The sequence below is a fragment of the Microdochium trichocladiopsis genome, assembly GCF_020744255.1.
Source record: "Microdochium trichocladiopsis strain MPI-CAGE-CH-0230 chromosome Unknown B0I36scaffold_1, whole genome shotgun sequence".
Lineage (NCBI taxonomy): Eukaryota > Fungi > Ascomycota > Sordariomycetes > Xylariales > Microdochiaceae > Microdochium > Microdochium trichocladiopsis.
The window spans coordinates 4,543,112-4,565,357 of record NW_025763544.1 but is presented as its reverse complement, the minus strand read 5'-3'; the positions used below and the strand labels follow the sequence as shown (position 1 = coordinate 4,565,357).

Below are 22,246 nucleotides of genomic sequence, written 5' to 3'. Positions count from 1 at the left end.
GGAGAAACCTGGCACCCCCAATTTGTGGCAGACAATCACGACGACTTGCATTTGCCCTTGAAACAGCGAAATGGCAGCAACCACGACCATGAGCCCCCTGCGGCACTACTCACCACTTCGGGAGATGATCATAGGTAAGTCATCTGCCAGTAGCGAGCTCTTCTCTACGCAAAGTCCGTCCATGCTTACGTGGTTTCCGAAATAGACAACTGTGCCCTATTCATGAAGATGCCCCCGAGCCATATCATGATCATCACAGAGAAAAGCCCAGCGGGGCAGATCGTTGCCTGTGCCATGGTTCGAGGCGTGGCTCCCGGCACGGTTGTCTGCTCTGACCCGTCAGGCGATCTGGACAGTGCTCTGGCGTCGTTACACGACAAGTCGATGAGGACGGTACACTGCCACAGGGGTGGTCACGGTGTGCAGCATCATGTCTCAAATCGTCGCCCGAGGCTTGCTCCACGAGACTACAGCGACGATGAAGACTGGCTCAGCGACTACGATGTGCTGTCCGAGACATCTGACGACACTGCCATGGCGGACTGGCAAGACGAAGAGGGCAGCGACACTGATGACGATGCCGCACAAGTGTCCACGCCAGCTACCACCCGTCGGGGAAGCGAGGCGAGCACCCCCAACGGATCGAAAACGCTGGCCACTGGCACCGCCTCTCGCCCAAGCAGCCATTCCGCGCGAGCTGCAGACGGGTTGCCTTGTTTATGCCGCCTCTCGCAGGCGGGAACGAGGCAGAGAGCAGCCACCACAGCTAATTGCAGTCCGGCTCAGCGAATGACGGCTGCGGTGAATGCGCCAGCAGGTCACAGGACACTGCAGACTCCGGTATCTGCAGCACGGCCGATGGTGTCGTCACTAGTCTGTCCTCCTGCAGTAGCCACGGCCGCCCCCAATGCTGGTCGCGATTCACACGCACTACGGGGACTGTTTTCCGCTGCCCCCGGGTCCGGAGTGCAACATCGCGGCCAGCCACAGCGGCATGGCTTGCTGGGGCCGGCTCAGCCCAAGCAAACTCAGCTTCACGGACAAGGGGCTCGCGTTCACACGGCGTTGGCGAAGCCGCCGCCAAAACCCACGGGATTCAGAGGTCCGCAAGGCCCGCCCCTTCCTATACCTTCTCACCGGCCCAACGCAGTTGTCCCTTCGCCGCTGTCCGTTGAAGACAGAGTATTCGATATAGTCTTCAGCGCAAACTGGGAGGGGCGAGGTCAGCATCAGTTCCTTGCTCGGTCTCCAGCCGGCATCAAGGCGCTGCAAGTTGCTGTTCTAGATTACTGCCGCAAGTATCCGACTGCATTCCCTGGGCAGGTCACCCCCGCAAAGGCCGTCGAGCAGAAAAGCCCCAAAATGCCCATCACGACCACGGCATCGGGCATGGATCACGAAGACGGGTCAACCCTGGCTGATGATGGTGGCGCACGCTCCAACGGCGACAGCAGCAGCGGTAGCCCAGCAGCTAAAGTAGCAGCAGGCACGACTTTGCAGGGCAGTGCTGTTGTATCAACTGCGGCGGGGATGCCCAGACCGAGCCCGTACGAGCAGAGGCACAGCGTCACGGTGTGGTGGAACGGCGGCATCCTCACGGCCAAGATCCGCTCTGCAGGTAGCGGTGACTCGGCGGTCAAATACGACGTCAAAGCATACAGCGGTGACAGCCTGGCTCCGTTCTTCCGCATGATCTCGCAATCGGGCAAGGTTCCAACCGTGGAGGTCGACATTGACTTCTCCGGCCGCTCTGCCGACGCTACAATCATGCACTGATCGGTCCTCCGAGAAAGAGCGTCAGCTGCAGGCTCATGTCATGCTCATGATGGCCGCAGGTGTGCTACTTGTCAACATGAGCTTTTTTTTGTTTATTTCTTCACCGGTTCTCGATATGGAACACATGCAGAAACTATTCGCTCGTGGGGGTGTGGACACCAACAATCGGAAGGGTGCCAGATTTTGGAGACTTCAAAATTATCACCTCATAAATTGGACGCCTTCGTGATGTGCTGTGCTGAAGCAGCCATATGCATGGTCCCTAAGTCGAACACGTGGGGGTTCTGGTGAGGCTTGTCGGTGAGTCCCATGCTCCAATTTCTGTGCGCGGCTTGCGCTGTCGTTGACTCATCAGCCGTGTGGCCACGGCCAAGCAGAGTGCCTCGCTAAACGTGTAAACAATCGCGGCATAGGCTCAATGAGTTGCCTTGTTGGAGGTCATGGTTTGGTAGGAGCAGCTCTCGAGAGCGAGTCCTTTCATATTCGGCAATAGCCGGGATGATCTGTGAGAGTAGGGCGGGCGTGGCATGTATGCTCTCGCGAGGCTGAGCTAGTTGATCATTCTTCAGCCGTACCAATCGTCGAGCCATGCTGCATTCAAGCGTGCCATGTACAAGGGTGTTCTTCCTGTCGCCGTTCTTGAAAGGGGGGATCATTTCTTATTAGGTGCAGCAATAATTCGATTTTGCCGTTCATCCCCCAATTTCATGTCGCTCGCCTAGCCTTCAACTCTATTGTATCCATGCTGGGCTCGGGACAGCTTCGGATAGCCTTGTACTGTTGGGATCCCGGCTAGCGAAGTGGATTTTTGAAGACACAATTTCGTAATCGTTGACAAGATAATTTGTTGCCATGATAATTTTTACTTATTCACAAGGCATCTTATCTTCCCGTCAGTGTCTCGTCAAACATCCATCTCCCGTCCGACAGAGGCTTTTCCCGCCGCAGTGCCACTCTACACCACAAGCGTCTGCCGCGCTCGGCATATCCCGGAACAACTTGTTGAGCCTGACCACGTTTGTCTGGTCTTATTCTCATTCGCTATTGTTCCGTTGGGGTCGGTCGCAAGGGGGGCACACGTTGTGCAGATGCAAGTCTCCGGGCGGGCATCCGTTCTGCATCGTTAGCTCCAGCGTCCGGCCTGCAAAACAGGGATTATTTGATTTGCTTTTTTCTCAAGTCCGTCCAAGTCTCTAAAGCTTGAGCCAAGGTTTGAGGTTTTGCCTTGGCTGTTTGATCTCACCCCTCCGTCATTGTCAGAGCGCCTGGATGGTTTGCCTACTGGGCTGTAAAGAAACCTGAAGGTCTTGCCGGGTAATATGGGAACAGTAGTCTTCGGCATATCAGAACAACATGGATTATTGCAGTAGTTTTAATACTTGCCGGAACTCGCATCAGGGCACCAAAACGTCTAGCATATGCAGTGTGACGCTAGAACAATCTGACTATTCCCGGCGACAAACCACATGATATCGCCCAATAATCAGTCCCCTTTTGCCACACCAAACCTACACAAGCTGTATTGCAGCCAGGGTCACTTCAGTCCAACCCCAATATCCCACATACACATGTACGACCATAATGGTATGTGCTGCACCAGTCCGTTCCGACAGGCAAGTCGCAACCACGCGGCGGGCGCTCGAGAGTAGCGTAAAATTGCGATAATGGAGGGAGCACAGTTGCAATGGTGGTACCAGCGAGGTGACTTCATCATGTACCCTGAGTGCGAGCTGACAGATGTGATAGTGGTCGTAACGAAGATGACGCACAACTAAGGCAATTCGTTGCCAGCTTGAACAATGTCAGAATCTCTGAAGTGACAAAAGTTGAAGGGCATGAGGTGGCGCCGGCTTTTCGGGAGTTCAGAAAATAATAGCAGGAGGTCGGTTGCGATAATAAAGATCGGCGTCAAGTTAATGGAGCCCTGGGTGTCATGTGGAAAATTCATGGACGGAGCACATTGCTGCTTGGGCCAACACGAGGATCATGTAGTGCTGTACATTCGGGAGTTGACCGTGCATATTTACCACAATAACGACACACAGGGTAATGTCGATTGCCTGATTGGTCGCCCTACACTATTATCTGTGCAGATTACAGGGCAGAAGGCGACTGGGTGAGGTGGTTGACGCCGACCTGGTTGGTCGCCTTGATTCCAAAACCAGTGCTACCCCAAATCACGAGCTTGGCAGCGATGCAGCTCAGCCGTGAAGATCAGTTGCCACTTGCGCAGATGGCGTATTCTTGGACGACTCTGCCCTGATGTTTTGCGAACCTGGCGCGCGAGCTGGCGTGCTCTTCGGCCAGAACCGAAAGATTGCTTCTGTGAGGTTTCTGGTAATTTCGTGACCAAGCATAGCCCAGGCAAGGAAGCTAGCAATTAGGACGACCGGTTCAAGCTTCGTCGCCCATCGAGCAGTTGAAGAAAGCCTCCAGCGATTTTCGGCGTGGTCGAACAGTCCAATGCGCAGCCGTGTCGTAGCATTGTCCCCTAGCAACATGTGATATTGCAACAAGTATGTCTCAAGTGATAGGCGCCCCAGCTTAGCTGGCAGTCGCATATGCGAGCCTCGCACCCACGCATGCATGTTACGTAGGCCTACGATGCACAAGATTGGGATCCAAGAGATGAAGGGGTGGGCCCGGTTATAGTCGCCTTTCTCCGTGGTGAACCATAAGACAACACCATAGAGCAGTATAAGTGTGCCTGCAGCAGCAATGGTATGTCTGCGAAATTTGGTCTTGAACGCCGGATGGTGCTCTGAGCTTACAAAGAAATCGCTCCTCATCGGCACGAAACCTTCGTGGTCGTCTACTCCACGGTATTTGTGAACAGTGTAAGCCAGAAGACTGCCGGCGTATACAATGTAGCGCTCCAAGCCCAGCCGAAACCGCAATTCTTGATGGTCGATGCGCAGAGGCAAGATCATGTTTGAAACCCCCACAACTTTCTCTAGGATTCCCGGTGTAAGGATCAATACGTCGGTGGCGAAGGCGCACAACGCCAATTTGATACAGAAAAGCGCAAGGATTCGATTTTTGTGCTGCTTTAGACGAAAGCTCATCCAGCAGATAAGGAACCAGAATGTCAGAACGGGTATAAAGTAATAGTCAGTATACGTAGTGCCCGCAGACAACATCAAGCGTATAGCAAGTGCGTGGGTCCGGAAAATCACGACAGCGACGCGTCGCAATGACGTATCGCCAGTCGCCAGAAAATAGGTCGTGTGACCGTATGCCGACAAGAAGAGGTAGGTCGACACAAGCACACGGATACCTTTGTATATCCAGAGAACCTGTGATCCGTGGTAGTAATGATATACGAGGATGACACCTTGCATAAAACCTTTGAGTTCTTCACACTGCTGGGAAGAGAGAAACCCAGTGAGCGTTGTCGCTTTGCGATTGGGAGTCGCCTTCGAGATTGACTTGTCTCTGGTGCCGCCGTCCTAGGACAACAAACTCGTGGCCAGCCAGATGGCGATCAGGTAAGCGATGGCTATGGGATCGGGCTGACGTGGCTCTCTGAGGAAGAATGAGGTCCCATTCATGAGTCTCGCGATGACACCGATGATAGAAAACCAAAGGAATGTTTGATATGGCTTTTGAAGAGCTCCCTTCACTCCTTGGCCCATAATCTTCTTGCCCGAGAGTGTGCCGAATCCAAGTGTGAGAACAATTAATCCAAATTCAACCGCTGATAACCCTGATTTGTTCATTGTGCAACAAGAGTCGCCCGTAGTTGAGTTCTTCAAGAGCTTCCAGTTGCACACGGCGTTGAACAGAAGATTAGCTCTCTCGTTCGCTACATGTGGGAGAACGTGGAGCCCATCATTCTGGTATTTGCCTGGGATGCCGTCAAGCATCATATTGTGCGCCCAGAGGACACGAGGAGATATGTCTGTCTGCTGTAGGTAGTCGTTTAAGGCTGTAACGCGTTGAGATGTCATGGTTGTTGCTCTATCGTCCTCAAGGTGCTGATGGTCGAGGACTTGGACTGGTGTCAACAGGACGAGAGGTATGCGCATATTGTAACCGAGCTCATTTGGTGCCCATGATTGACCGAAAATTGTTGCAAAAAGGTTCTGCGCCTGGTCCAGACGGTCCTTGAAAATATCCATGTATTGTTCTCCTCCATAGCGAGTAGCCCATAGACCTGGACTGCCGGCGACCAAAAGCGAAATAGGTATTCTTGCGCTGGGATCTGCTAGATCTGCGGAAACCTTGTGAGAATGTGATTCCGAGTCGACAGCCATTCTGGACAAGGACTGTGTGCTGTTCAACCACGGATCCCAGATGAACTCCACGGTCACATTTTCACTCTGGAAATCCAGATTTTGGTGACGGTGCCAGGCAGCTTTATGGTACGTATGGATGTCGAACCGCTTTGCAATTTCCACGTACAGCTGACGCACTGTGGAATCACCGACAAGCACAATCTTGTGGCCATCGAAACACTGGCGAAGCTCATCCGTCTTGTAATCATGCGTCTGACACCCAGCTGGTTGCCAACGCTGCATCTCAGTAGGACCTGATGGATGCCGCACCCAAGTGCCGGACTTGAGCAATGCATTGCATCGGTGCGGGTCGAGCGAGTCTGCACAAAGATTTGTCAATACACTAAGTAGCCACGATCACTTGACTCCGTCCCGAGATGATGCACATACCGAGGGGCAATCTGAGCAGGGCAAAGATCAGGGCAAACGGCCAAAACAAAGTAATGATCTTGAGTGGCAATCTGTCACTGGGAGTGCGACGGAGCTTCTTGCGGAGAGACGTGATGCAATGCTTTCGAGCCATAGTGTAACTCTTGGGGCACCAAATGTTTCTGGGCCACAATACTTTGGTCTTCTTGGATTATCTTTTGGTGAGACGTGAATTTCAAAAAAAGACAAGCAAGGGAGCGGCCAAAGAGGCCGTGCGTGGAACGGTACTTATTCAACCAGCGCCAATACTCTCGTTAAGTGTATCTCACTGTGGAACGTGGGGATGTCTTTTTTCGGACCGGAGCCGCAGAATCGCGTCAATAGTCTGTGTTGACTGACGGAGACAAGATAGTTTTTTTGGAGCGTGATGGCACTCTTGTCGTCCAAAGTGCTCGTCCACGCGAGTTCCTCCATCCCGCCATCGTTCCTTCCTAGCCAATTGATACAGGCATAACGCAAGTAGCAACATTCCACCTCGCAACAGCCTCATGAACAGGGAAGAGATACGATTGATTATTCATATATTCAGCCAAGGCCGCATGTCTCTAATTCTTGCGAGGACCTCGCTTCTATCGTCGATACATCCTCAGTTTGGAGAGTGAGCTTCTGCACCAGTTGCCTTCAAAAAAGCCAACGGGTGTTCCTCAGTAAGAAAGAGAAGCAAGGAATAAGCTCATGCTAGCTTGAGCTTACCAAAATTGACAATCTGCTTCGCTCACATTATTTGTCTGCCGAACGTCTACCTCAGCATTGGATATTATCGCTGCGGGTGCTGCGTCAACGCCGGCGTGATGGTCTGTGTAAGTGAGCCTGACAAGTGCCAAAGTGCCTGCCAGCTGTCCATCTCCTTTCCGCCCCCAACCCCCCTGCTCCACAGAGTGGAAACACTCCGCTCCCAAATCTCTCTCACGAGAAATTCTTCAGTACACGACACTCCCTCCTCTTCCATCTCTCCTTCTATGCGCGCACGCGCAGCTACGATCGGCTGGCTACACGCCATTCCCGCGCCTGGACACAGCGCCGTGAAGCAGACCAACCGCACACCAGCTAGCAGCAACGTCATCGAAATGAAAACTCCGATGTCGCGGCAGGAGCAGATGGGTCTTCAGATATCGTCAAAAGACAATCCGGGTTCTGTTCAGACAGTTCCCTCCATTCTGCAGTCACAGTAGGTTCCCATCGATCAGATCAGAACACGCCGGCGCGGTAGTCCGATCACACTAGATAGCTTTCGCAACCGGTCTCCCGCCTTGCTCGGTCCACGAAGCGTTTCCACGCGTGGATCTTGAGCCCAGGACCCTTTCGCCACACGGCGTCAGGTGCGTTGGTTGACAAGATTGATTCCTCACAATGTTTTTTGAGTACGGAACCTCCTGGCTGTTGCATCGAGGCCTTCGTAATTTATCTGTTGTGACATTCTGGCATATATACACACAATCTTCTGCAGCGAACACATTACGATAGCTGTACTTTCATAATGCTGATCATTCAATCTGTCAATGTATCCGAATCCAAAAGTGCATGCCAGCACCGTATGCTCTTGCTGTAGAGGCCCCCTTACTGGCCAATGCGCTGTCTGTCCTAGCTGGCTGCTGAAGCACTAAAACGCCGCGAGGCCCAAAAAACATGCAGTACTATGATATGAGTCCCTCACTGCGGCAAGCCATTTAGGCGTACCACTCACCACCGATCCAGCGGTTGAAGAAGTCCAGAGAGCCCTCGGGCTGGTTGAAAGGGACCATGTGCCCAGCCTGGAAGATCTGCATGAAGGTGAAGTTGCCGCTGGTCTTGACCTTGCCGTACTTGTCGCCGTCAACCGTGAGGTCCTCAAGCTTGGCAGAGTTGTAGGCCTTCTTGCCGGGCCACTCAAGAGCCTCAGTCCAGGCTTTGTTGCCAAGCCAGTTGCAGATGTAGTCGGCATCACCAGCGTAGATCAGGACGGGGATCTGCTTGATGATGCTGGGAACCAGGCGGTGGAACGGCTTGGACCAGTCACCCTGGAACAAGAAGTTGCGGTTGATGTCGGTGTTGCAGCTCTCGTAGTCGTTGACCTCGGCGCCAATGGCATCCATGACCTTCTTCTGGTTGAGGTAGCTAGCAATCCAAGCTGTCTCGGTGTAGCACAAGTTTGCGGTATCCTTGCACTTCTCACGGACATCATAGACGTTGTAGCCAGTGCGCTGGAAGGGGCCGATCATGGCGTTGTTGCAGTAGATAGCGCTGGGAACGCAGTTCCACACGCTCTCGGAGTCGTAGCAGCCCTGGATGAGGCTCTGGCATCTGGGAAGAGCGTTGTCCATGGACTGGCACTCACTCTCGGAGAGAACGGCAGGGTAGCCACCCTTACCACAAGCCATGGGGCGGTACTCGGCGTACTGAGTGAAGGGATCGGTCAGACCATTGCCGATGGCAATGCTCTGGAGGTTGATGTTGCGGTTCTTGTGGGACAGGATCTCGTGGGTGAACTGAGGGATGTAGTGACCGGCGTACGACTCGCCAGCAATGTGGAAAGGCTGCTTGGCGTACTCGGGGAAGTCGTGGAAAAAGAGGGTCAGGAGGGCATAGATGTCCTTGCCAGCGGCAACGGTGTTGTAGACAGGGTTGCTGCTGTACGAGTAACCAGTGTTGACAGGCTGGTCGATGAAGATGACGGAGGCATTGTTGTTCCACGCGTACGGGTTGCGCTTGAGCGTGCCGTCCTTCTGGACGCTCGAGGGGCCGAGTTCCATAAAGAGACCCATCATAGACGAGCAGCCAGGGCCGCCGTTGAGCCACAGGACGACGGGGTCGTTCTTGGGGTCGTTGCGAGACTCGAAGAACCCTGACGGATGTGTTAGCAGGTCGGTTCAAGATTTGGTCTGGAGAGGCAGACAAAACTCACAGTAGAACAGGTGCTTGTCGTTGGCCTCATCATCGAGGTAACCACTGTACTGCTTGACATCGTCGACGCCAAGCACAGAAGGGTCGACCTTCTTGGCGCGCAGGTTGTAAGCCTCAAGGTTGCCCTCGAGCTTGCGGTGCTTGACGCCATCGGTCTCGACCCACATGCTCTCGATGTCGGCGCCCTTGACGATGCGGTCCCAGTGGCTGTCAGGCCGGCGGGTGTGGGGCTTGGGGTGCGAGATCATGTTGGCGGCCTTCTCCATGAAGCCGGGGACCAGGAGGGACATCTCGTCCCACAGATCCTTGGCCTGGGTAGGGACGTCGCCGAGGGCCTTCTCGATGGCCTCCCACGGCTTCTTGACGGCGTCGACGATGGGCTTGGCCGCTTCAGGAGCAGTGTTGACAAGATGGTTGTAGTCGAACGCCGGGACGTTGTGGCCGCCCAGGACATGCTGGTCCTGGTGGGCCAAGGCCGTCGAGGCGCCCAGCAGGAGGGCCGAGGTAGCCGCCTTCATGATGACGATGACGGGTACGAGGGTCAGGTGGTAGATGGGGGGATGGATGGGATGGTAGGAATGGATGAGCAGAGAGATGGGTATGACGCCGTCAGCTCTGGTGATGATGGGGGAGGAAAGAGAAGAGGGAGAGACGGGGAGATGGAGGAGGATGGAGAGCGAGATGCGGAAGCTGGAGAAGGTCGGGCGGGCGCCGCGAGAGCTAGCAGAGCTGCCCCAGACGCTGGTGCGCCGGGCCCCGGTCCGCGGGCTCGTGCTGTCGCAGCTGCCCACAGGGTGCCTGCCAGGACAACCAGTAGCGTGGCCGTGCCTGCCTGATTCGACGCGATAAGCATCCCAGATGCGTCATCGTCTGGCCGCCCGCCTATTGTTGTCCGCCTGCGGCTTTGGCCGCTCAGGCACTCCCCACTCACCACAGCAACCCGCCCCCAACGCAACAAGTCATGTGGTTTCAGCCACGGCCTGCCCATTGCGCATCGCATTCCCGCGGCCTCGTGCGCCAGGGTATCTGTGTACTGTACGACCGTCATACAGATCCATGCAGGTACGGCACGGCGCGCGTCTTGTGCATGCATTACTCGCCATCGCATGTCAGGTCTGTGTTGTCGTGAAGCATCACCTGCTGCTGCCTGCTTCAGAGTCAGCACATACTGCAGATCACCACGGCTCGCTCCATGACTGACAGATTGGTGCGGGCGGGCCACAAATTCGATGTCGTCGCGGCTAGTCTCGGACTGCATCAGTCAGGTCTGCGACTAGGATGATGAGATCCTTCTCAAGTCCCATCTCAGCGCCGTCCTAAAGGAAGAAGCTACACGTACTAGGAGGGCATTCCAGAGGACATGCGTTTTGGGTTATGGAGCACCACGGCACACAGCTCCGTCTCTCAGCTTTAAGCATGAATCAGAGTGATTGAGCGTCAGCATCGTCCTCCGCCGGCCTCAGGACCACAGCCCATTATCTAATCGGCACTGCCAGGTTCGAGTGGGGGCGGGGTGACACAGCACGCGAAAAAGTCGTCATACCCTCCAAAGGGACGGAACCACCATACACATTTCTAGACGTTGATTAAACACCATACCCTGTACGCATCCCCCCAAGTAGGAGTTTGTCACGGTTTTTCAGCATTTCCGAAGTCATTCCTCATACTTCCCAGATCATTTACAACCACCTCCTAAGAGCCTGTGCCTCTTCTATCGACCACCATGTCGCGCATGATCAACCAGCCCTCGAATCAGATCAAGCTGACCAACGTGTCCTTGGTACGGCTCAAGAAGGGCAAGAAGCGCTTCGAGATCGCTTGCTACAAGAACAAGGTCCTTGAGTGGCGATCCGGCATTGAGAAGGATCTTGATGAGGTGCTTCAGATCCCCAACGTCTTCCTCAACGTGTCCAAGGGTCAAACTGCGCCGACGGCAGACCTTGAGAAGGCGTTTGGCAAGAAGACCACGACCGACGAGATCATCCTCGAGATTCTCAACAAGGGAGAGCTGCAAGTCGGCGAGAAGGAACGAGCAGCGCAAATGGACAGGGTACACAACGAGGTCATCAGCATAGTGGCCAGCAAACTGGTCGACCCTCGGACGAAGCGGGTATACACGACAGGCATGATTGAAAAGGCGCTAGACATGCTCAGCCAACAGGCGCACCAACAACAGCAACAATCGTCACAAGGAGGGAACTCCGCAACGGGTAGCGGCACAGCGACGCCGGCGACCGGCGACGACGGCGAGGCCAAGCCAATACCTTCCTCGAAGCTTCGCGAGCACACATGGACAGGTGTGGTGACAACCAAGTCCGCCAAGTCGCAAGCGCTGGACGCCATGAAGGCACTCATCGCGCACCAACCGATCCCTGTAACCCGCGCGCGGATGCGGCTGCGCGTGACATGCACGACGAGCGCGCTGAAGCAGGCCGTCAAAGGCGACGCGGCCAAGTCGTCCACTGATGCCGCCGAGGACGGAGGGGCCGAGCAGAAGGCCCCGGGTACCGTCAAGGACAAGATCCTCAGCTATATTGAGCAGATCGAGAATCAGGACATGGTGGGCAGCGAGTGGGAGGTTGTCGGATTCGTCGAGCCGGGAGCATTCAAGGGGCTTTCTGACTTTGTGGGCACGCATACAAAAGGACAGGGCAGAGTCGAAGTGCTGGATATGGCTGTTACTCATGAGGATTAAAGTGCGCAAAAGAAAGGTCCGGAGGAGGACATTGAGTAGGCGTCCGGGAGCGGGACAAGAATAAAATGGTTGATGAAGATACCCTTTTCGGTGTTTCTATTTTTACTAAGACATAGCATGCCCTCATAGTTTCATATATTGCCAACCGAAAGAATTACAGAATTGATCACACGTGACAAAAGTCTACACTCGCTGGTCTGTGGCCACAAACAACATGTATCCGCGTGACTAAGAAAGGCCAAAGCCTGCAAGTGTTGCTGAGCAACGCCCACCAAGTCTGCGTCTCAATTGATCTAAGTGAGACGATGAGTATTCCCTTCTGACGAGATCTCTTTTACAGTATTCAGAGGCGCGAAACGTCTGACGCGACTTTCACAAGTAATGCATTTCACACATCGACCAGGTTGTTTTTGATTCTTTGTATTTTTTTCATAAAGGCGATGGACTCGTAATTGTAGGAAGAGCACACACCCTAGTGCACCCATGCTGTGCATGACCATGCTGCCACATCCGCCCAGTGCGGGACAGGATACAGCGAGCAGGCCGCATTCCCAGACTTTTCTTGATTTGTGTTGACCAGTATTCTTCTTCCGCTGCAAGTCCCAACAAAAGAGTTTTGTTTTTTTCAAGTTCCCTAGTCCAGCCCTCACGCCATGTGTTGTTGTGATGTTTCATCCGCATTGATGAATGATCTGAACCAAAGATGTAATAAAACTCCAACGCCCTTCGGTACTGTATGATGTGTGGCGAAAACGCTTAACCACCCTTCTTCTTGGAGACACCGACGGTCCGGCCGCGGCGGCCAGTGGTCTTGGTGTGCTGGCCGCGGACGCGGAGGCCCCAGTAGTGGCGGAGACCACGGTGAGCGCGGATCTTCTTGAGGCGCTCGAGGTCGTCACGGAGCTTCGAGTCGACACCGTTGGCGAGGACCTGCGAGTCCTTGCCGTCGACAATGTCGCGCTGTCTGTTGAGGAACCAGCCGGGGATCTTGTACTGGGTGGGGTTCTGGATGATGGTGACGATACGCTCGAGCTCTTCCGAGGTGAGCTCACCGGCACTGTAATGACACAACCTCCTGTTAGCCTGGTGACCTTCCCAAACATTTCGACATCATGCCACCACGGTTGGTTCTTGAATATTTCCACGTCCGCTCCCTCTTGTCCCGGTCGTGCTCAAAGACGCTTCCCGCAATGTGGTCATGTGTCGTCGTGGTTTAGGGGGTGTGCATACCGCTTGTTCAAGTCAACATCGGCCTTCTTGCAGACCAAGTTGGAGTAGCGACGACCGACACCCTTGATGCGGGTCAGGGCGTACATAACCTTCTCCTCGCCACGAACGTTCCTATTTGATGAGAATTAGAATGGTGAAAATCCTCTCGAGATCAGGTATGTCGCAATTGCAAATCGTTGCTAGATCGTGCGGTGCAGGTGATGAGCTTACGTGTTGAGGAGACGGAGAATCTAGAGCGGAACGTTAGCACGCTTTGTAATTTCATCATTGCTGAACTGCCTCCTCTCTCCTCGTCGCGGTTACGGATGCATCATGCAAAATCCGCGGGATGAAATGCGGCGATGCGCGCAATCGTGCTCGGGTCGGGGAAGTTCGGGATGCGTGGCAGGCGGCACTTACGAACTGGAAGTTCGTCTTCTCACTGGAGACGAGCGACATGATGGGCAACCTTGTCTTGTCGAACTGTTGCCTTACCTTGGTTGTCGATCGAGGGGATGTCGTGGAGTGACGGGATCTTGAGTAGCAGGAGCAGCAGGCCACTTTCGATGGTGCCAGTCGTCCCTCCCAGCCCCAGCCAGGATTTTTCCTTGGGTTTTTCGCTTAATTAGGGCAGCTGTGGGAAAGTGCTTGGCCCGTGCGCTCCTTCTCTTCTCGAGAAGGCTGTGATTGGCCAGTGGTGATCTGGAAAGTGGATCGGTCACGTGCAGCGACCAAGACGGCTGGAAATCAGAGGCTGCTGGGATGCCGATTGCCTGGAGTGGTCTTATCGCACGGAGCCTCATTGAAAAGACGCGTGACGGGAGAGGCTGACACCGCGAGTTCCCATCCTCTGCATTCACCTGCGCCTTCACTGAAAGGCCACTTTGTTCGCATGCACTGCATCTCCAACAGCCGCGCGCGCATCATGGGCTACCTGAATGGCCGCCGGGCTTGTAGTTACCACAGGGCCCTCTTACCTGATCTGCACTCTGGACTCAAGTGAGTCTCTGAGCGTTGAGGACCAGGTAAAGTAAGCAACAAGAGTCGTCGCTACGCAGTGCGTTTGCGCGTCGCTGGCGACGGAAGAGAGTTTTCGCAAGACTGCTTCTCTCTGTTCTCTCTTACGGTAGGTCTGCCGATGATGACACCATTTTACACAGTCTATGAGGTGTATTCCCTCCTATTGTGGGGGTTTATCCCAAGGAGTACCATCTTTACACTGAAAATGCTGAGGCAATACTTTCCTTTTCTTATCTTCTCCATAGCAGATATTACTAGACTGCCTAGTACCATAGATACCAGTCCGAAGTGCATCACATGTCGGTCCGATATCGCAAGATAAAGATATTGACCAGGAAGCTGCCGCGTGACTACCATAGACGACAAGGTTTTCAGAGAAGGGGACGCGCACGTGTTCATTGGTCAATCATGGTTGGTGTGGTAGGAGTATCTTTTTGATTCGCTCGCGAGCATGTCTATATGCATGGAGGCGTCTCTCTAAGAGGACAAGTGTGGGCATCAGGAACGAGATTCGCCAGGTGGCGCGCCGCTCGCCCTGGGTCTAGGCAACTCTGTCTCAATGCCGCGTTTTCTCCGTCCTCCCCCATTGTTCCCACACCGAAAGGGGAATGAGGTATTCTTTTGTCTATTCCAAGAATGAAAGAAACTTTTCTCCCGCCACGCCGCATGTGTCGCTGCGTGATGTAGTAGTTGGTCGTGATGGTGCATTATGTATGGCGGCCGACCGGCCGCGTCGTAAATGATGAACAATTGGCGCCGAACGCCACGTATCCCGATGTATGTGAATAACTCCGTCGTAAATGCTTGCATGGGCGTCTTCCGCCTAAAGTAGGTCGCTCTTGTGTAAAAGGTTGGAATGTCTGTCTTTGTTGGGTTGACAGAAGCCTCAGTATAAAACCGGACAGTTCGTCGTCATGGCCGCAGTCTAGTTGGAGGGCATGGCGTCAGGGGCGACATCTTCGTCGTCCATGGAGCTCTTCTTGATGCGGGCGCTCAGGTCGGCACAGTCGAACGGTGGCAGTGATCGCTCGCCGTCTGACATGCTCCCTCGTCGGGATGTGCAAGGGCTGATGCCACTGAAGCTTGAGTCGAAGCTATTTCTCTTGGTGCCGAAGTTCCACTCGAACGCATTGAGAATCTTCTGGTGCTCGAGATTTTCGGGGGTGAATGGCTTGTGAAGGTGGGCGTATGCACCCTTGTTTGAGAGCTTTCTTGAGCGGAAGCCGCCCGAGAACACACGGCCGAGTCTGGAGGAGGATGTGGTCTTTGTGAGGGTGAGGCCGGCGCCCTCGCCGCTGCCCTTTGGCGAGCTGGCTGCGCTCGACTCGTTGTCGGATCCAGAAGACCGTTGTGAGGTCTTGCTGCCTCCGAATCGCTTGAAGAACGACATGTTGTGTTGATTGTGAGTGTATCGCGAGATCTGCGGATCGGCCTGGCGCTGGGAAAGGCGCAGTCGAAGGCGACTAGTGGGACGCGACAGGAGCCGGTTGGGTTGGCGTAGACAGTCTTAGTGTGACATCGAAGGCGGGAAGAACTGATCGGCAGGATGTTGAGCAACAGGCTTCAAACAAACGTAGATGTCGGGTAAGGGTCGATGATATGTATGGAAACGGTTTCGAGCGAGCCGCATGGGCAGCGTCGCGGAGGGGCCGGGGCCATGGCCGTTCTTTATCTCTCGGCGGGTGCGCGACCGCAACGGGGAGGGGAGGGGTGGCAGGGTCCCGACGAGACGATGGGGATGGAGGACGAGCGAGGTGCCGACAGTCCGGAGGAGGCCGGGGCACGCAAGCGGAGCCAAGTGGTCTGGGGCAGACCCAAGACGAGCCAATGGAGGGGCCGGTCTTGGAACGGGGCAAGGGTGGGTCGGGCGAGAGGGACCCGTGGACGCCTCGAGGGACTTGAGGGAGGGCCCCACTCCACTGCAAGCCCGCTGGGCCCGGCCACAGCGCGCTGGAGGCGCGAGGGCGCTGCAGTGAGTGCCAGGCTCGCCAGGGAGGGCCGGGGCTTTGCGGGGTCGCCGGCGGACCTGGAACTGCTGATCGACGTCACTCGCGTGTCGTATTTGGCCGAGAACTCCTCCCGCCGCCGACTTGTTGGTGCAGCCATCTGTCCCCCCGTTTCGCCTCTCTGCTGTGCCAGCTGATAAAGCGATCCATGGATGCATCTATCGTGGGCGGCGGGCAGGTCTGGACTCGGCCCGCCGCCCGGTGCGTGGGTTGCTCCTGCCTGATTTGGAGCTGCTCTCACTCTCACGCACCCGCATTGTCTGCCATTTGAACATGCCCTTTCAAGTCTGTCTCTTTGCCTCGTTTAGCAGCATCGTCTGACACCATTTCGGCCAGCCTGACTGACTATTCCAGTCCAGCGCACAGCCATCCACTCGTTTTCGCCTCCCATGCGGACCCAACGTTACCTCCGAGAGGCTTTCCTGATGACTGCTGTCAGCTCCCGGCTCTTACCGCTGCCGACCGTGTCGCCCCCTTCGTTCCTAGCGTCGAAACGTTCCGCTTCCGCCTCCTGCGCGGCCGTCGATCAGCGCTCTTCCCGCCTGTCTTGCTTCGGGTTGCACCGCAGCCTTCTCGAAACCTTCGCTGCTCCCCTGCAGCAGGAGGCTCTGCTCTGTACCTCAGCTTGTCCGCTTCAGCTTTCTGCTCGGCTCGACCGACCCGGCCAGTCCCTTGGCTCTCCCACACCCTCTCGCCCTGTGATGACCCGGGAGTCTGCTTCACATGCGTAAGAATTTTCCCGCCCGTCGCCCCCGATAGGATGGCAGGTTCTAGCCGCCAAGAGAACTCTGATGTGCCGTGCTCTCCATCCCCCGGAGCCTTGAACGCGGACGACCTGGAAGCCATTTGCCCGAAAAATTTCCCTCCGTCTCTTCTCCTCGTCCCTCCACGTCCATCAAGGCTGCCCCATACGGGGAATGTCATGCACGATCAAACTCTACCTCTTGTGTCTCCTCCTGTATCACCCGGCCACAGGAGCGCATTGAACAGAAGTCGACTCGAGCGTGAGGGCTCCTCTTTTCTGCATCGTGAACTGGCTGGCGACCTCGGGACGAGGCCCCAGTCCAGATTGTCCCCTCTGTATGCTGCCGTGCTGGACCCTTTTTCCCCCACAATGCACCTCCCATCGCTGTGCCCCACCAGCTCTGTCCAGCACACACTTGAGCAGTCAATCACGCGCGCGATACGGGTCTTCGGTGACCAAATTCACTCACTCATCCACGCCCACAAAAAACGCCTCATTCCCCATCCGACTCCCGCCTGCTGGCCACTCACATCAGCCGCCTCGCGCCTGTAGCGCCTCCTCGGCGCGTCTCGGCGGAGCTGGGCGGCCCTGTCCACTGATAAGCACTTGTCGGGCCTTTTTCTCCTCGCCTTTACTCCTGTCGCTAACGAGTGGTGGTGGCCTGTGACGTCTCGGGGCACGGCGCACCCCAGAGCTGCCACCCTCACTCAGACTTTCCACCGCTGCCGTGCTATCACGTAATTCCATGTTGCCAACGCGTGGCCGTCTCACGGCACTGACTTTCTCCAGGTCCGGCCAGACATGACTCCTCGTGCGCTGACCCCACACGAATCTCGCGTGCTCTGAGTGGTTCAGAGGGTCAGAGGCTTAGAGATTCAGATATCGGTATGGAGGTATGGAACCCGTTCCTAGATCATTCCAGACGACGAGCACGTAGCGCTGCCTGTGCGACGATTCCACCTGCTGCAGCGCCACGCTGGTCATTCGGGTGGGGGGTCGTGGGTTCTGCTCGTGCCATTTCCTCTTTCCAGGGTCCGCATTCTGCACGTCCATCTGACATGACGATGTTGATGACCCTGCCCACTTTTCTGCGTGGCACTTCAGGCTAAACATGTTCCCGCCGTGTACCTGAATGACGTTCTGATGAACCGCCATTGTTCGACAGCCGCCTATGCCCAACAAGGAACAGGTATTAGAAGTATGGAGGTTTGCTGCATCGTTGTGTACTTGGACTATGGTGAGCCTAGCGACTCTTATAAGCACGAGCAGCCAAGCAGACGAAGAGACACATTATCACGGCCTGCTTAAGAAGCCCATTTACTTGCTACCCACAGATCTAGTGAAGGCTGAAACGGCCAAAGGTGATGACCCTAAACACACGCGACGCAAAACTACTCTGGACAACAACGGCCCATCCCAGGGACAGACACCTCCTGATCATTCAACCCCGATTGTGATGGCTGCTGTTCCCTGTCGGCTAGCCTTCAGAGACGTACGAATGCTGTTCCGTCTTGAACTTATTCATTCAGGCCGCACAAGCGTGTAGCCAGCTCGGACAAGCTCGTCTCCAGACACAGATGCATAGTGTCCTTCCATGAGACCCCGGACTATCGCGATGTGGAAGAAGCCCGTGATGCGCCGTCTGTCGTCATACATCGCTGATCCACAGGTGCTATCAGGAATCACCAGCTTCTGATCAGGGGGCCGCTCTCCATTGTACACCCAGTCATACACAACATATTGAAGTCTCTTCTCAACAGGATGCTCTGGAGGCTCGTTGATCAATCTCCAGCTCTTGTGCATGATGGAGCCTGAGATCGCCCCTGTAAAAGGAGTGTCCATTGACACGCAGTCACCAATCTTGACCTTGTCGTCGTTGGGATCCTCACCCACTATGCTGGTTAAGCGTACAGATTCTTCCTCACGCTGGTCGAAGAGTCGGTTGCGGAACTGCACGTTCGACTTCAACGCAACCAGTGAAATATCAGTGAATGCCAACTCTACCACCGCTTCGCCGACTGAGCGAAAGTCGCTGGTGATGGAAGGCCGTCCTGCATACACCATAGTGTCGATTCCGATTCCGTGGGCAGCTGTTGTCATGAACGAATCCCCTACCACGTTCTGTACAGCAACCCCCGAGGTGATCAAGTTGTGGGTCTGATGTGTTCCGTCCACAAAGGAGCACAGCAGGACACCAGGTCGCAGGACAACAGACGCTGTATCGTCCACGATTTTGTTCGCTGGATCTGGCGTAGTGGTGCGCAGCAGGAGTGCCTGAAGAGCATCGGGCTCCGGACGTCCAAGGTCCCTGTCATTCACGTACATGGTCCACATCCGACCAATCTGTCCGGGAAGCCGAGAAATCACAGCACTAATGTCCACCTGATCACCGAGGACAACATACATGTGGGTATCTGCTGTAGCAATGCACTCTACCACAGTTATGTCTGGGAGAAGCGCCGAGAATGCCTTGGTGATGGTGTCTGCGTACAAGCGGAATGCCTGGCGGCTGCTGGGTGCTCCACGTTCGAGATCCCCACAGATGCGGACTCGCATATTGCCAGCCGCCTTTCGAGGAAGCAGACGTCCCCTGCCAGTCCTGCCGTTGATGTCGCCGATAGTGTAGGGCACGCCCGCGATGGTCAATGGCCATGGTCCGGGAGGGAGCTCTTCCACTTCAAAATTGAGGTACGAGCGATTGGCAAACTCGCCAAGGCTCCTGGTGCGAGGAAAGACTTTGGCTAGGGCGTCCAGTACGTCACCTTCGATCTCAACACTGGGATCCCGAAGGTCGAATGGGAGCTTGACGTGTAGAGGATAGCCTGCTAATTGAGGTGATCCATTTCCGGCTGGTACATCTTCTTGTGACCTTGGCTCGCTGGGGTTCGCAGGCGTGGTTGTGATCGACGATCTTTCCCGAAGGACAAGCTGTTGAGTTGGTTGGCTGGGGGCTCCTGGATCCTTGGATGGCGAAGCCTCGCGGCGGTTCGAATGCCCAGAGGCATCATCACCACGAGGTGATTGCCAAGGACGCTGATTTTCTTTCTTGTCCATGTCTTTTGCCTGGATAGACTAGTAGCGACACTGAGGACTTGGTGATTGTTTGGTGAGAGCTGTCCCAAGTCTTGCTGCCAGTTGCAAAAGTGGCGAGGTCTTGAAGGGATCATTTATGGACAATGGGGAGCTTATGAATTCGGAAAACTTGCGAGAAAGCCTTCTGCTAGTGATGGGATGTGACAAAATGGGTTTTTCACTGATGTTGTGTGCTTCTCCGTCAAGGTTGTGCATGGTGCCAGGCACAGAATTCGACGAGGCTACCATGAATGTGCCACGGCTGGCACAACAAATCACACGAAGGCCTACCGGAAAGGCCACAGGTCGTAACTCCCTGCATCTTGAGTCACCAGCATGTCCTAGCCTGGGAGCCTAAACCTTCCGTAGCCATCGGAGATGCCTCTGCACAACTTTCGCGCAAGGCACATGAATGCTCAGCACATAAATGCTCAGCCCGCGCTCTTTTTTCGCCCTGGCTCAATCATGTCAAGAACTACCTATCCATGACAACCCTGACACTTACCAGACACAGGCATTGATTACAACGGCAGCCATCCGACACATCTATCCCAGCATGGAGCAACCACGATTGACCAGATGGCACTCGCCCTCCACCACGTCCCCAGAACTCCCTCTCCTTGACCCCCGCGGCGCGGTCCTTGCCACTGCGATCCGCGCCACCATGACCGCCGAGCAAAAGGACTCGTACGTCGACCACTTCCGCGTCCAGGAGATATCAGCCCGTCTGCGCATCCCCGACACGATCCTCGAGCCGCAGCTGAAGCAGCGCCAGCAACGACCTCGTGACCGATCCCCCGAACCAGAATACGACGCCCGTGGCCGGCGCACCAACACCAGGATCCAGCGGCACCGCCGCGCCCTCGAGCGCGAGCGGCACAGCCTGGTGGAGAGACTAACCGCCTCGGCGCCCGGGTACCAGGCACCAGCGGACTATCGCCGCCCGACAAAGTACACTTGCCAACTGCTCATCCCGCAAAAGGAGCACCCGGACATCAAGTTCATCGGGCAGATCCTGGGCCCTCGTGGCAGAGACATCAAGAAGCTCCAGGAACAGACTGACGCCGCCATAGTCATCCGCGGCAGAGGGTCGATCAAGGAAGGCAAAGACAGCACTGTTGCGCGGAAGCAAGCTGGAGGCTTCAGAGGAGAAGACCATAACAACGGCAACGGCAACGGCAGCGACTCACCTTTGCACGTCCTCATCACCGCTAACACCCAGGATAAAGTCGACATGGCCAAGAAGCTCGTCCAGGCAGTCATCAACGACGCCATCGCCATGCCAGACTGGCAGAATGAGCGCAAGCTGCAGCAGATGCGCGGCCTCGCGGAAGCCAACGGCACGCTCCGTGACGATGAAGGGCTTCGCGCTCGCTCATCAGGCCGCGGATGGCAGATCGGATTCGACCAGCGTCAAGACACTGCTCAGGAGTCAAGTGTCGGCAACAACGAGAGTAAAGATTCAACGGGTCAAGGCAACCTGGACAACCATACTAACAACCTCGTCGTCCCCCCCGCTACCGATCTTGATGACAAGTACAGGCTCATGATGCAGGACATTCAAGGAACACCGGCCGACGCACCCCACAATACTCACACTGCCACCCAGCCCGATGAATCAACTCCCCTGCCCCCATGGAGAGTCGACCGAATGCGTCGACAAAGACTTGGCTACTGAGAAAGTCAAAGCACTTCACAACTGACAGTACTTGCTAACATTCACAGCGAGCCAGACGGTCGATCGACCAGCACGCATCTTGTACTTACTAACCTCGTAACCTTGACGATGGTGTACTAACGGAGCAGCTATTCGGACTTTGAGAACAACCCTATGCTAACAATGGTGATCAATGAGCTGACCAAATGAAGTGCGCCTAATATTGCAAGGGCCATATTGCCCATGCCAGACCAGTAGAAAACCTCGACTTCTGCTCGACATGTGCATGCAGATATGTCATAATGCGACTTGTGATTGTGATGGCTCATGGCTAGCTATGATTGCAGAACGTCCCATCGGTCTGCGAGTACAACGTCCAAAATTCGAAAACCGACCCCCCTGGATTATAAATTAGACCGCGCGCTTGCCTGGTCACTGTCTTCATCGTACATTGTCTGGAGCCATTTTGGGTGGGGCTCT

The 22,246-nt window shown here is 55.2% G+C and overlaps 9 protein-coding genes across 9 annotated transcripts; 2 read left to right on the top strand and 7 right to left on the bottom strand.

Annotated features, from left to right (window-relative positions):
* Nucleotides 1-70: 70 nt before the first annotated feature.
* B0I36DRAFT_358261 (uncharacterized protein) lies at nt 71-1,776 on the top strand (the record flags this gene model as incomplete). The annotated part of the gene is made up of 3 exons (XM_046157938.1): nt 71-134; nt 206-610; nt 1,151-1,776. 3 exons carry the CDS (start codon nt 71-73, stop codon nt 1,774-1,776), a joined length of 1,095 nt encoding a protein of 364 aa, XP_046019111.1.
* Nucleotides 1,777-3,131: 1,355 nt separating this feature from the next.
* Nucleotides 3,132-3,814, bottom strand: B0I36DRAFT_312029 (uncharacterized protein). The gene is made up of 2 exons (XM_046152451.1): nt 3,523-3,814; nt 3,132-3,360 (listed from the first exon to the last, which is right to left on the bottom strand). The coding sequence occupies exon 1, from the start codon at nt 3,722-3,724 to the stop codon at nt 3,548-3,550; it is 177 nt and encodes a 58-aa protein (XP_046019110.1). The 5' UTR covers nt 3,725-3,814; the 3' UTR covers nt 3,132-3,360; nt 3,523-3,547.
* Nucleotides 3,815-4,238: 424 nt separating this feature from the next.
* Nucleotides 4,239-6,365, bottom strand: B0I36DRAFT_212222 (10 TM acyl transferase domain found in Cas1p-domain-containing protein; the record flags this gene model as incomplete). Its single annotated transcript, XM_046148933.1, has 3 exons — nt 4,239-4,535; nt 4,572-5,211; nt 5,233-6,365. Coding segments are annotated over 3 exons (2,070 nt in total), but the record flags the coding sequence as incomplete, so codon positions are not given.
* A 1,784-nt stretch (nt 6,366-8,149) lies between these two features.
* On the bottom strand, nt 8,150-9,880 carry B0I36DRAFT_232729 (Alpha/Beta hydrolase protein; the record flags this gene model as incomplete). The annotated part of the gene is made up of 2 exons (XM_046149165.1): nt 8,150-9,303; nt 9,364-9,880. 2 exons carry the CDS (start codon nt 9,878-9,880, stop codon nt 8,150-8,152), a joined length of 1,671 nt encoding a protein of 556 aa, XP_046019108.1.
* A 937-nt stretch (nt 9,881-10,817) lies between these two features.
* B0I36DRAFT_18720 (SBDS protein C-terminal domain-containing protein) lies at nt 10,818-12,353 on the top strand. Its single transcript, XM_046148762.1, has 2 exons — nt 10,818-10,964; nt 11,037-12,353. The coding sequence occupies exon 2, from the start codon at nt 11,086-11,088 to the stop codon at nt 12,055-12,057; it is 972 nt and encodes a 323-aa protein (XP_046019107.1). The 5' UTR covers nt 10,818-10,964; nt 11,037-11,085; the 3' UTR covers nt 12,058-12,353.
* A 108-nt stretch (nt 12,354-12,461) lies between these two features.
* On the bottom strand, nt 12,462-13,812 carry B0I36DRAFT_312022 (40S ribosomal protein S18). Its single transcript, XM_046152450.1, has 4 exons — nt 13,687-13,812; nt 13,498-13,517; nt 13,288-13,398; nt 12,462-13,114 (listed from the first exon to the last, which is right to left on the bottom strand). The coding sequence occupies exons 1-4, from the start codon at nt 13,723-13,725 to the stop codon at nt 12,814-12,816; spliced, it is 471 nt and encodes a 156-aa protein (XP_046019106.1). The 5' UTR covers nt 13,726-13,812; the 3' UTR covers nt 12,462-12,813.
* A 1,399-nt stretch (nt 13,813-15,211) lies between these two features.
* Nucleotides 15,212-15,676, bottom strand: B0I36DRAFT_344691 (uncharacterized protein; the record flags this gene model as incomplete). The annotated part of the gene is made up of 1 exon (XM_046156288.1): nt 15,212-15,676. The coding sequence occupies one exon, from the start codon at nt 15,674-15,676 to the stop codon at nt 15,212-15,214; it is 465 nt and encodes a 154-aa protein (XP_046019105.1).
* A 915-nt stretch (nt 15,677-16,591) lies between these two features.
* On the bottom strand, nt 16,592-17,449 carry B0I36DRAFT_312018 (uncharacterized protein). Its single transcript, XM_046152449.1, has one exon. The coding sequence runs from the start codon at nt 17,214-17,216 to the stop codon at nt 16,728-16,730; it is 489 nt and encodes a 162-aa protein (XP_046019104.1). The 5' UTR covers nt 17,217-17,449; the 3' UTR covers nt 16,592-16,727.
* A 917-nt stretch (nt 17,450-18,366) lies between these two features.
* B0I36DRAFT_419873 (uncharacterized protein) lies at nt 18,367-21,488 on the bottom strand (the record flags this gene model as incomplete). Its single annotated transcript, XM_046162139.1, is given in 6 exon segments — nt 18,367-18,597; nt 18,724-19,345; nt 19,361-19,778; nt 19,800-19,886; nt 20,945-21,073; nt 21,464-21,488. 6 exon segments carry the CDS (start codon nt 21,486-21,488, stop codon nt 18,559-18,561), a joined length of 1,320 nt encoding a protein of 439 aa, XP_046019103.1. The 3' UTR covers nt 18,367-18,558.
* Between the last annotated feature and the right edge of the window lie 758 nt (nt 21,489-22,246).